This window comes from Marmota marmota, unplaced genomic scaffold, assembly GCF_001458135.2.
Source record: "Marmota marmota marmota unplaced genomic scaffold, marMar, whole genome shotgun sequence".
Classification (NCBI taxonomy): Eukaryota; Metazoa; Chordata; class Mammalia; order Rodentia; family Sciuridae; genus Marmota; species Marmota marmota.
The window spans coordinates 10,502,891-10,515,881 of record NW_025999900.1 but is presented as its reverse complement, the minus strand read 5'-3'; the positions used below and the strand labels follow the sequence as shown (position 1 = coordinate 10,515,881).

Below are 12,991 nucleotides of genomic sequence, written 5' to 3'. Positions count from 1 at the left end.
TTTTTTTTTTTTTTTTTTTTTTTTTTTTTTTTTTTTTTGGGGGGGGGGGGTTGAGGGTGATGTGGGGGATGTATTAGGGATTGAACCCAGAAGTGCTAATCTACTGAGCTACATTCCCCAGCCCTTTTTATTTTTTATATTGAGACAGGGTCTCGCCAAGTTGCTTAGGGCCTTGCTAAGTTGCAGAGGCTGGCTTTGAACTTGTGATCTTCCTGTCTTAAGCCTCCCAAGCCACTGGGATTACAGGTATGTGCCACCATGCCCAACTTATGTCCTATTTTCTTAAAAAAAAAAAAAAGAGAGAGAGAGAAAGAGGTGGGGAAGAGAGGGGGAGGGGGAAAAGAGAGGGAGGATTGTTTGAAAGGAACAAGAAACAAGAAGCACATACAGTTTAGTATCAATTGCTTGAATGATACTTTGGCCCAGTAAGAGAGCTAACATGATTCTCTTTCTTAAAAATTTTATAGTACTTTCTCCCTATAGTATTCACCTGCCAGTTACACTACCCAATTAGACTTTAAATTCCTCAGTGGCATTAAGAAGCCCCTTGTGTCAGGGCCTTACCCACCTGACAGGTGCTTGGTTGATGATAAAGAGATGGATGAACTCTTCAGATTATCTAATACGAAACACAAATCAGTAATGTCCCCTTTCCTTCCAATCAGAAATCGATAAGCATTAAGCATTTCAAACACTTGTAAAGTAACCACCTTGCTTAGGGGAATATGGACTCAAATTATAAAGAAATACACATGATTTGAAAGATGATTTGGGAGGAAATGACCTATTATGCATAAAAATTGCAAGTGGATTTGAGTTACTTAACACTTATTAAAAGAAACATTAGGTTTAAAAAATATTATTGCAGATGGACTGTCAAATACAAAAATAAATAGACAGTACTCATATTCTTGGTTGAGGGAGAAAATGCTTTTTTACTTTCTTATTTCTTTTTCAAGAATTCTGGGGCTGGGGCTGTGGCTCAAGTGGTAGCGCGCTCGCCTGTTATGCGTGCGGCCCGGGTTCGATCCTCAGCACCACATACAAACAAAGATGTTGTGTCCACCGAGAACTAAAAAAATAAATAAATATTTAAAAAAAAAAAAAAGAATTCTGCCTAATTCCAATAGAGATAAAACTTGGAAGTTTTATTGCATCTAAAAAGTATGCTCATTAAGATTTAAAACATAAAATTAAAGTCATAAGTATCCAGGAAGCTGATGGGTCCTAATGCATTCAAAAGCTAATTTAATGGAGAACTGCAGCCTATAATAAACATAAATAAACTGTACCAATACCATGAGACTAGTGGAATGACTGACATGCAGGACACACACAATTCATATTTGCTGAATTTATGAATAGATGAGCATATGCAGATTTGTCATGCTACCTTTTCCCCTTTTTTATTAAACCAAGCTACTAACCCTTGAAAGCTTTTCTACAAATACCTTCCAAAGAGAAAAAAGATGACTGGCATTAAAAACAACTTATGTGATAACTATGGCTGATAACAATTAATTTAATATTTCAAAATAGCTGAAAGGATTCTGAATGCTCCTAACAAAGGAATTGATCAATGCCTGCGGTGACAGATATGCCAGTTACCCTGATCTAATGATTATATATCTTATACATGTATTAAAATGCCACACTATACCCCATAAGTAATGTAAAATTACTATGTGTCACTTAAAAAAATTTTGTATTAATTAAAAACAACTCCTCTGATCCATACTCAACATACATGAAGGTGAGAGCACTTGGATTGCTCCAGTGAATTCTAAGGATTTTTTTCTTTATCATTTAAAATCATAAACCATATAGGATATCTTAACAGCATATGGCCAAGTTTATGTGATCATCTGAGAATAATTCAGTTCCATAAAAAATGCAAATTTAACAGTAGTGTGTTAATTCATGCCAACACTGCTCTCAAGACAATCACCAGGGACCTCCCACATGAAATCAATATGCATACATCTATTTAACTTTTATCACTGGCTCACTAAGTAAATATCACACTATAGTCCACTTAGGTATTCATTATTCAGGCAAATATCAAACATAAAAAGCAGGCTGGTGGTGTCAAGTTGTTAACAAATCAATCGATAGCTGTTCCCTGGTTTTAGTCTACCAAATGAGGGCAGATATGTGCAACATCTGGAGAGCAAACTATTAATCTGCTGCCAAGGTGCAGTCTGTTTGCAGCAGAGGATTCCACATTAATGCTGACTATGAGGAACCCTCTCAAGGAAATCATCAGGCATATCATGTTTTCTCCTGCTTTCATAGCATTAAAACAGATATGTCCTTTGATATCCCTGAGATCTTCAAGGACCGCACTGGGGGATGCCACGCTTTTGCTCCCCACCTTGTCTAAAATTGAGGCAGAACTCAAAAACATTTGAGTGCACCATATGATGGGGAGCAAATGGCTGAATATTCAAAGCATCCACTTTTATTGCTTTCAAAGCAAGATTTTTGGCATTTTTTTAGGAATCATATATCTTCACAAGCAGTTAATCCCCCAAAGTGGCCAAGAATGGCCCCAGTTTTGTGAAGAACTTGGATTGCTCTTGACACCACAGTCATGGGACTGTCACTTCCTCTATATTAATCTCAAAATGAGCACTGCTCTTGTCTCTTTCAGGTTATAGACAACCACTACATTGCATCTCAGGCTATTTACCCACCTTGTCAGCCAAGAGACAGTGAAAATAAAATGAAGAAGAGAAAGTTCAGTCACTAGAATAAAGTTAAGCTTCATGACTGCTTCCTCAATCTACACATGATAAAAACTACTGCCTACAGAGGGGCAGCAATGACAACAACAAAGCTCAAACCTTTTATTTTCATGCATTCCAAAAACCAACAGCAAAGATTCTGCTGAGGTTGTGGCTCAGTAGTAGAGCGCTTGCCTAGCACGTGTGAAGCACTGGGTTTGATCCTCAGAACCACATTAAAAATAAATAAATAAATAAATAAATAAATAAATGAAAGAAACAAAGGCATTGTGTCATCTACAACTTTTTTTTTTTTTAAAAAAAGAGTACCCAAAGCAATGTAAATGTTGTATTACATTGTAAATGATCCAATAATTACAATTATGAAAATTGAAGAAAATCTCAGGTCTTGACATAAAAAGTCCTTCCCACTATCAGCACAAGAGTGGAGGATGTGAATCCCCTTCTCTCCTCTCACTCACATCTGTGGCAGATCTATGGGGAAAGCGTGACTATTTGTTGTCAACTGTAGAAGTTAACATTGGCAACGCACACACATCCCTGCTGGAAGCAAGTCATGCTGGTTTTTAAATGAAGCTACACTGTATTTACTTACCCTCCTGTCTTACTTCCTGGGTGGAAGGTTTAATTAATACTTCACCCAGAAACAATCCACACAAGAAATAGTTTTACCAGGAACAAAAGTCATAACAGAAATCTGCTCTTCCTGTGATGGGCGGTTTTCTTGCTGTGTTTTCTTTATCTTCCATGGAAATCTTGCCTCCTCCTTTCTGTCCCAGTGATGAATGTGGAGTCAATGAAATGATTCACAAAGAACAATAACAACAAAAAGTGGGAAATATTTTTTTTTCTATCTATGACGCTCAGTGCACAACATGATTCCACAGCTAAACTAAAGCACACTCTTGTCACCCAAGCACACTGCACTGCTCATGGCCATTACATTTTTCTTTTCAACGAGTTAACGGCTAAGTTGCAACATATGGGGCTTGCGCCACCCCCAGCACCCGGACAGAAACCGCACCCCTCTTCCCACAGACTCATAGTTCTTCCTCACATCTTACCCTGCCCAAGAGGTTGTCCTGAAGCAGTGTCTGTTGCAGTACCGGGGCCACCTCCTCCAAGCTTAGCATGTGGCAAAGGTCAGTGAGTTCTTCCTGTCCAAGGGACCCGGTGCCTGTCGTGTCAAAACTGTCAAACAGCTCCTTGAGTCGGGCCTCATGCTGGTCCTGCTCCACCTCATCCATCCCATAGCCCACAGCGCTCACCTGTGCAAGACAGAGACAAGGACAGGTTGGGGCAGGTCAGTCCTTGGTGCACCAATCTCTCCTGGCACCACTAGCTGCTTGGGAACACTCTTCTATGTATGACATTCTATTTCTGACATAACCCATGGCAAGTCCAGGACCCCATTTTGGCCGTTAAAGCTCCTATGCACACTCACACCAGGGGTACCTCTTGATCACACTGGGGGTGACATTACCAGGAGGAGCAGGTCATGTAGGCAGAGAGACACCCTCTTCTCCTTCCTGCTCCTTAGGTGGATGTCCGGTTTATCAAATTCAAACCCACGAGTGGTTCTCTCCCTATCAGTTCATCTGGTCAAGACTTAAAGAAGGTGAAAGGCCGCTTCTGACAGCCAGTCCAGTGAAATGAGCCAACTGTTAGCACCACCCAACTGTGCAAGCCAGAGCCTCCACACAAGTCTGCATGCTCCACACAACCTGCCCAGATGCTAGGATCTGGCAGTGTGGCCAAGCTGATTAGTTCCACTTCGTTCAGGCTAGATGCCGCCCATAATAGTTACAAGAGACACTGGCTGAACATGTTTGCTACCAAACCATGTCCCTGTTTACATGAGACCAGATGCCTTTTACATGAGAGCTTCACAAAGCAACTCAATTAACTTTGTTGGTGCAATTACATGAAGTGTGACAGGAAGAATATTCCCTGAAGCTCACCATAGTCCCAGGGAGCTTTAGGTAATGCTTAGTTGCCTAGAGAAAGGGGAAAACACCACTCCAACCCTTGTGACAGAAAGGTTTGAAAGGAGTCACAGACTGGCTTCTGTGAATCAGAGACTCTTAGGGAACCAGAACTCTCTGGAGCACCCCTTTATGCCTGGTTAACCTGTCTTGCATCTCTGTCTCACCCCAACCCCAGGGCTTTCCATTTTGCCACTTTCCCTAAGATTGGTCAAATACTTAGAGTTATCAATAGCTCTGAGTCATATTTTTGCTAAAAATATACATCATAAAATTCTAAGAACTTCATGCTTTAAAATAGGTTGGTTTTTTTTTTTCTTGCTCAATTATTCATTTCTAATGTGCTAGGTATTTTGATGCAAGCCTGAAGCCTGAACATCTGGAGGAAACTTCACTATGATGTAATGGATGCCAAATACAACACATACCCTTGAGACAGTGATCTCAGCCACAGACAGCAAGCTCTCAGCCTAGGGGCTGGGGTATAACTCAGCAGAAGAACATGTGCTTAGCCCTGGGTTCAATCCCCAGCACTGCTATCCATCTCCAACAACAAAGGCAGCATCTTCAACTAAACCCAGCACTGGGTCAGAAAATACTCTGAATTAGAGGTGATGTTCCATAGAGAAAATCATTATTACCTGGGGAAGAGGTAAGCTAGCATGTTGAACAGAGCCAGTAATGAAGATAAAAGAGCTTTCTGTAGCAAACCAGTGCTTCTCTCAGCTGTGTCTGCTGTGTGTTCATAAACAACTTTACAACATGACAAGCCCAAATAGTTCCACGACCTTAACAAAATTAGGTGGATTCAGAAGAAGAGTCCTGATCAGCTCTGCCATACAACTCAATTTTTATGAGGACCACTCATTAAAACAACATGCCATGGTTTGGGTCCAAGTCCCTGTTCTTGAGGAGGTCTCCTCTCCTATTAGCAGTTTCCCATTACTAAGGTGCTGTTGGCTCTGGCTGTCTTCCCAGGGTTGGTCTGTTGGGTTAACTAATCACTATGCGAATATTTTCAAAATAAGTTGAGAGTGCTATATAAACATCAAAGCATCAGAAAAGGAACACAAAGGTGTTATGTAAAGTCACAAGAGGTAGGAATTTAGACAAGGCCAAGGCTTGGCTAATGAGATTCACTCAGTGTCTGCCAGTTAATTGTCAACCAAGATTTGCTGAGATTCCCCAAAGTGCTCTGGGATTTTTGGCGTTGCTATGGCTCTCAGGCTCAGTCTGAGGTTTACAGTCCCCTGGGTTGTAATCTGACCACCTTCAGAAAAGACAGACATTCTACCTTTGCTTGATTTTGCATAATATTTAAAAGCTCAAAAGTGAAAAAAAAAAAGTTCTAACACTTTCTCTTTTTAAAATTATTTTTAAGGTGCAGCAATTTATCCATCTAAGTCAATGAAGGAGAGCAGAACTCACAATACACTGAAAAGTCCTAATCTGATGTGCTGCTTTGAATTTTTCTTTCTTTTCTTTTTTAATACTGGGGATTAGTCAGGTGTGGTGGCCCATGCCTGTAATCCCAGTGGCTCAGGAGGCTGAGGCAGGAGGATTGCCAAGTCCAAAGCCAGCCTCAGCAAAATCGAGGCACTAAGCAACTCAGTGAGACCCCGTCTCTAAATAAAATCCAAAGTAGGGCTGGGGATGTAGCTTAGTGGTCAAGTGCTCCTGAGTTCAATCCCACACACACACTACTTCTATATCTATATCTATCTCTATATAGAGAAATAGGATGTAACTCAGTAGAAAAGCTCTCCTAGTTTAATCCCATCTATAGTTATAGATATACTTATATAGAAATAGATGGGATTAAACCAGAGGAGCTTTACCACTGAGTTACATCCCATCTCTTTATGTTTCTTGAGACAGGGGTCTCACTAAGTTGCTTAGCCTGAGCCTCAAACTACTGAGGCTGACCTCAAACTTGTAATCTTCCTGCCTCAGCCTCCAGAGTTGCTGGGATTATAGGCATGCAACTGGCCTGCTGCTTTGAATTTAATAAACTATTATGCCCCACTCTGGGGAGATCACTGAACTTTGCTAAATTGAACTTCTTTTGTTTTGTAGCAGCCTTCCTTTCTTATGTTTCCATCTCCCTCCTTCCTAAGATACCAAGCTTAGGAAAACATTCTTTGGACTGAATGGTGGGAAGGCCCCACCCCTGTGAAACAAATGCTCACAATAAAACATCCAGGAGCTGCTATGCATGGTGACAAGCTGCAAGCACTCATCTGGCACAGAATGTATTTTTTTCTGGTTGATATTATTCTCCAAATGTTCATCAGCAATTTCATGTGCAAGAATTTTTTTTTCCTCCCCACTTAGCAGAAAGTTCCTTAAGAGTAAGGTCCAAACCTTCTATTTCTTTTATGCCTTCCCTCAAACTGTTCTTCAGGCCAGGGACTTGATCAACCTCATGTACTGACTTACTACATGGACATTCCTTGAGAGGAGACTTACCCTGAATGGGGAGATGTAGGAACAAGCATAGGAAAAAATTTGAAATACCTATTTCTTCCACACATACACCTCCACTTCCCTCTTCCAGTTCTTTTTTTAAGGGCATTTTTAGTCTTGAACATACTAAGCAGAAGTACAGAGTCAGCAGTGACTACCAAACCACTCTATATAAAGCCATCTGAAGCTTAGTTCAATGGGTTAGTAATTAAGCCAATGGATTCACAAACTGCAGCTACATTTTGTTGTTGTTATGGGATAAAACTTTGGAGAAAAATCTGTACTAAAACACTTTCTCAGGTCTTCTCATTTATCCAATGAGAATAACAATACCCCTCTGGAGGGTTGTTCTGAAGGTTAAATATGGCAAGCAGTGAGAATGGCTTATCCCAGAGAAAGGTGATATAAGAGGGGAACTGAAAAACAACCAAGAAAACACCCAAGTCTCACAAAGGAGGCACAAACTTAGGTGAGTAACTTAAGTCAATCAGTCATAAATCTACCTTCAAAGAAGCAAAGCAGGAAGTGTGGAAAGTCATAGAACAGAGCTTTAGAGCAGGCATTGAATGTATTATGCATATAAACAGCATTATATTTCTAAATGATAATGGCAGCAGGTAATGTTCATGCTTCCTCAATCTTCAAAGGAAGATTATTGATCATTTAACATCAAATAAAAGCAGAGAGGCTGAAATGTAGCTGAGAATTCAGAAGAATTTATTATAATTATTGTTGCTGTGATTAATCTCTGAGCATTCACTATGAGCTGGCCTATGCAATCTCTGAGCATTCACTATGAGCTGGCCTATGCTAAGCGTTTCAAGTTTATCATCTTATTTAATACCCTCCCCACCACCCCCATTCTTCAAAGCAGAATCCCCATTTAAGGTATTAAAACTTGGGGCTTGGCAAAATTAAGCAATTTGTTCAAGGATACAGAACTAATATAGGGGTAGAGCTGAACTTAAAATCTGGTATGGCAATAAATTATCCTCCAATGCACAAAGAACACATGAACGGGACCACACTTGGAATGATACCACTGACAAACTTAACCTCCACCTTTATGTGTCAGCCAGCTGAACAGTACTCAGTATGAGAAGCCACCATGGAATACTCCCTGACCACAAATTTTTCCAAATTAGAATGGGAAGAAGTGAAATCCTTACCTGCTCCCTCCCTTGAACCCTTTACTGAATGAGTACAGGCTGCAAGGCTCTTGGGATACATAGATAGAATAAGCATGCTTTTTTCCTAATGCACCTTTGGGATTTGGGCATGGAAAAAATACATTTTTATATAGAATGATCATAAAGAGTCTCATCATCAATATGGGCATAGCTGAGGAAATGATAATTGTTCAATTAATCTTCCCAAATAAATACTTAAGTATACAATCTAGTGCACTCCAGAGCCAAAGCCTAACTGGCATCCATCAGTGGCAGGAATCTTAGAGATTTAAAAAGTTGGGCTCGAGTGGTAAATCCTTCAAATTGCAAAGAACAATTCCAATTTTATGAAACCTGCCATAAACCTAAGCCTTTCCTCACCAAGGACCTTCCCAATCATGTGGTTTGGGACCTTTATGATTCTTTTGGAATAAAAGGGCCAGGGTGGGTAATATTTAGGAGTTCTAACTAGGGATAGTTAAATAAGAGGCAGATGCACAGAATCATTAATCAAAACATTTACCACCCAATAACCAGCTATAACGACAATTGTTCAGAACATCTTTCTTCCAAAATAATTCAAAATAAGGCTGCCAAAATGCTGCAGACTCTGACAGGGATGTCCATTACAGATCTGCATTGTTGTGCTCCACTTGGCTGCCCTGGCTGATGAAATTACAGGACCAACTGGGACTGCAAAAGGAATAGCTGGAGGTGTGGCAGGAATAATGGAGTGCAGACACAAGGCCAGGATGAAGTGCTTATGTGAACTTATGAACTTTCCAGCATCTGAGGTACAGAAAGGAACTTGAATGAATGGTACCCCAGCCAACAGGGACGTCTGTTCTGGGCTGGAGGGAGTGAAAAGAAGACAAAGTCTAGCAAGTGAAACCCAAATAATAAATAAGCACAATGCCAGAGCCCCTAACCCAGGCCTTTGATTTTCCCTCCAGATGGTCCAGCAGCTGAACAGCTCTGTGGAATGTCTGGATGCCCCTCTCGGCTCAGCCGCTCTCCCTTCTAGGACATCATAATAGATGCTTTCGGACCTGTGTTCAGACATAGCTGTTGGGGGTCCACAGACTGAGCAGTGACCACCGAGTGACTAATTAAGTTACTTGGGGACTGAAGTGATGAACACAGACAAACTGCTTGGGGAGCCTTTTCATTTAGGCCTTTAGCTTTCACCCTGTGGCAAGTCAGCCTAATAATGCCCATGATCAAATTGCAATGTTTCTTTCTCTTCTGCAAACTCTTTAATCTGTTACAAAGATTTCCAGGTTTACTATTTTGGACTAATTTCAGCATGAAAGGAAATAGTGATGAGAATAAATTCAAGTTTAGCAAAAAACTCAACAACAACCAAAAAAAGCTATCGCTCCTATTTGCATATTCATTAGGAGAACCCTTCTGTCCAAAAACTATGGCTGTTCAGCAGCAAACCAATCACAGTCAGCCTCCTCTCTGCTCAAATAGCCCCTCACACCAGGCTGGTTACCAAAAGCAACATGGTGCTACCAGGAATAAAACTGTGGTATAAAAATATACCATAAAAATGTAAGTGCCACTACACAGGAAAAAGCAATATTTAAATAAATCTGAAAGAAAACAATAATCTGTGCTAAATATACTATAAAATTTTATTGAACTAAGGGTGTCCTATTAGCACTTATCCCAAATCATAAACAAGCTTTAGTATTTTACCACCCTGAAGGTTACAGCAAACCAGGCTTTTGTTAAACCTAACAGCAGGTGGATTACCCAATCAAGTAGTTAACTCAGGGCAGTAGATGGGAAAAAAACATCAGCTTAGCACAAGGTAGATCCAATAACCTATAATCAACTACTAAGTAAAATTATGGGAGCAGAAAACAGAGTTGCACATTGACTACTTCTTTTCTAAAAGAGAAAGCTTATAACAATTTTCAATTCTTGAGCCATATTTACTCAAATTAATTTAGGATGCCTAAATCTATGAGTACAGTTCCCTGGGGTATAAGTGAAGTGCTTCTATTCTCACATCCATAAATAATATTTTCCCAACTTTGTATTTTAAGTGAGCTTTTAGGTACAGATGGCTTTGCAGTATTTTTTTTTCCCATCCAAAAGCTTGAATAAGTGCTGCTACAAATAATAATAATAAAAATACTAATCTCAATGTTGCTGACTTGTATAATCCCATAATCTTTTCAAAATTCTATCTTATTTGTAAGTGGGATAAAAATATCATTTTGCAAGGTTCAGTAAGTCTCCCCACAAGCTTCTGCCCAACAGATGCAAGATCAATAGCCAGAATTCAAACTGCATTATTTATTGGCTTACAAATGAATTGGCATCTACAAAAATAAGCCTTCTGAAAAGGCTCTGGGCTATCTGAATCCCTCTAAAATGCTTCTGGCTAAACTTGCCAAGCCTTTATCAGTGTAAGACCGATAAAATGTATTTCCATTACCAACATAAAATGGAAGCATCAAGATTGGTGAAATGTTAGTTTAGAAAATCATTTTCAGTGACATTTAAAACAATTTATTTGAACAACATTTGATTCATGATAAGAACATTGCCTATTAAATGAAGATTGGCTGTTCAGAATTCATTGGAGCCAGATTCTCCCCCTGTGTGAGTTAACATCTTTTGATATTAAGGGTCATTACATATCTAAAATGAAAAAATAAGAAAAAAGAAGCCCATGTCATTCTGGGCAAGTGCCTATTAAAATGACTGATCCTTGACATTTTAATGTAAAGTCCATGCTGATGATGGCTTCTTCTCTATTGCCCCAGTAAAACCTCTCCCTGTCTTGGCAAGGTCTTTGCTTAAGTACAACTCATTTGCTTTATCTACATTGCAGTTCAGGATGCTTCCCTCTAAAGAAGCACCAGATTACAGGTGAAAATAAACAAATCTGCAAACAACCCTCCATCCCAGCAGTTCTCATCACCTCCCAAAGAGGAACACTGCCAACAGTTGAAGAAAACACACAAACTCATTTTCAGTCATCCTGCAATGTTACTCTTACAACCTGGGAATTTCACAGCTACTTTCAATTCAGAGCAAGATCTACCAATATTCCAGGTAGGCCACCAATATAAAATGCTACAACTCAGGCTGGGGTTGTGGCTCAGTGGTAGCATGCTAGCCTAGCACATGTGAGGCACTGGGTTCGGTCCTCAGCACCACATAAAAATGAAATAAAGAATGTGTGTCCATCTACAACTAAAAAATAAATATAAAAAGAGTAAAATGCTACAACTAGAGAAGAAACAAGATAAAACTATGCTGACAGAAAACAAAATGTATTTCCTGTAGATCATTAAGCCTTAGGAAGTATGTAATCACATACAAATTCATGTATGAATTTGAAAAGAAATCTTCCATGGTCCTAGGAGCCTATCTTATGTGCCCTTATGGACTTTAATCAGGATTCTTATCCTAAAACTACCTTGACACTCACAAAGACAACTATCAATCTGATTTTATTATTAGTAAACTCAAGAACTGAGTTGTAGGACAAGCCCATCTCAGTAATTCCTCAACACCAGGAGGGAATCTGTCCCAGTGAAGTGGAGAGCTGAAGACCTCATAATAACTAAGTTGTCTAGAAACATGACATAAGGTAGAACAATAGTTTCAGCTCCCATTTTATTCGCACCTTAATCATGGCTCATCAGGTCAGAGACTAGGAAAATTGCCCCTTTCAGTCTCTCTTTCAAATTCGGGGTGGGGTGGGGGGTGGGGTGGGGGCTTTAAGCAGTAACTCTTTCCATCAGCTTTGTCCTTTTGTGGGGGCCGGTTTAGTAGCTGTAGAGTTCAGCTGGAACCCTGGAAGCTTCCTCCCCTGACGTTCCTCACTTTCATTAGACACTTCGATTTCTCTGCTCTGGTGACTTGTCACTGTAGTCGTTTCCCCCTTTCCTAGTAATTGTATTGGGAAAGTCTCTACATGTATTGATCCTACACACCTAAAATCTCCACTTTAAAGGCTCCAAATAGCTGTGCGCTACACAAACAGCACAGGCTAACATCTCGGAGTACCCCACGCAGCTTTCTCTTCAGCTTCTCAATCACAGGGCTGCCTGGGCGGCACATACCAACAGAACAGCAACCCTTTCTGCTGCTTCTGGGACTCAAATCTGCTGCCTGGACCAACAGACAGTAGCAGCTTTCATCTCCAGGCTTGCGGCTGGAGCCAAGAGGGTGGCAGGTCTGGGAGGCTGAGGTGCGGCCAGAGGGCAGGCGCGCCGCCTAGGTCCCTGGCAACCCGCAACGCGTCCCCGACCCACCTGTCCATCGCCACCACCAGAAGCCTGAGACACTCCATTGTGTCACCAGGCAGCACGCTCTCTCGGCCCCCGCCGCCCTCGCCTACCTTCTGTCGGCCTCTCCGGAGCGCCCGCACACCCGGCTGCCTGCCTCCAGTGCTCTGCAAAGCGAAGGAGGGCGCTTTGTTAGGGTTCAAGAAGCCGGACAATACTTCGCAGCCGGCGCCGCGGTTCCGGACGGGCGTCCTTCAAAAGGACGCGAATGGGGACCCGCGCGAGCGTCATTTCCATATGTAAGGGGCCAGCTCTTACAAAACCGCTGCGTTCGGGGGCCGCGGGCTGCCGCGCATCCTCCCCGCCCG

General features: G+C 41.1%; 1 protein-coding gene across 7 annotated transcripts in view; it reads right to left on the bottom strand.

The window, feature by feature from the left end:
- The window catches only part of Nin (ninein), a 103,053-nt gene extending 90,113 nt beyond the window's left edge, over positions 1 to 12,940 (bottom strand). For 2 of the 7 annotated variants that reach the window (XM_015490874.2, XM_048798607.1), the window contains exons 1-2: positions 12,737 to 12,940; positions 3,812 to 4,015 (exon numbers count right to left, since the gene is read on the bottom strand). In XM_015490874.2, the coding sequence (XP_015346360.1) occupies positions 3,812 to 3,994 (183 nt within the window). In that variant the 5' untranslated portion in view covers positions 3,995 to 4,015; positions 12,737 to 12,940. Of the gene's footprint in view, positions 1 to 3,811; positions 4,016 to 12,650 lie in introns of all 7 variants that reach the window. The other 5 variants (XM_048798608.1, XM_048798609.1, XM_048798606.1 and 2 more) reach the window with 4 other exon arrangements.
- Between the last annotated feature and the right edge of the window lie 51 nt (positions 12,941 to 12,991).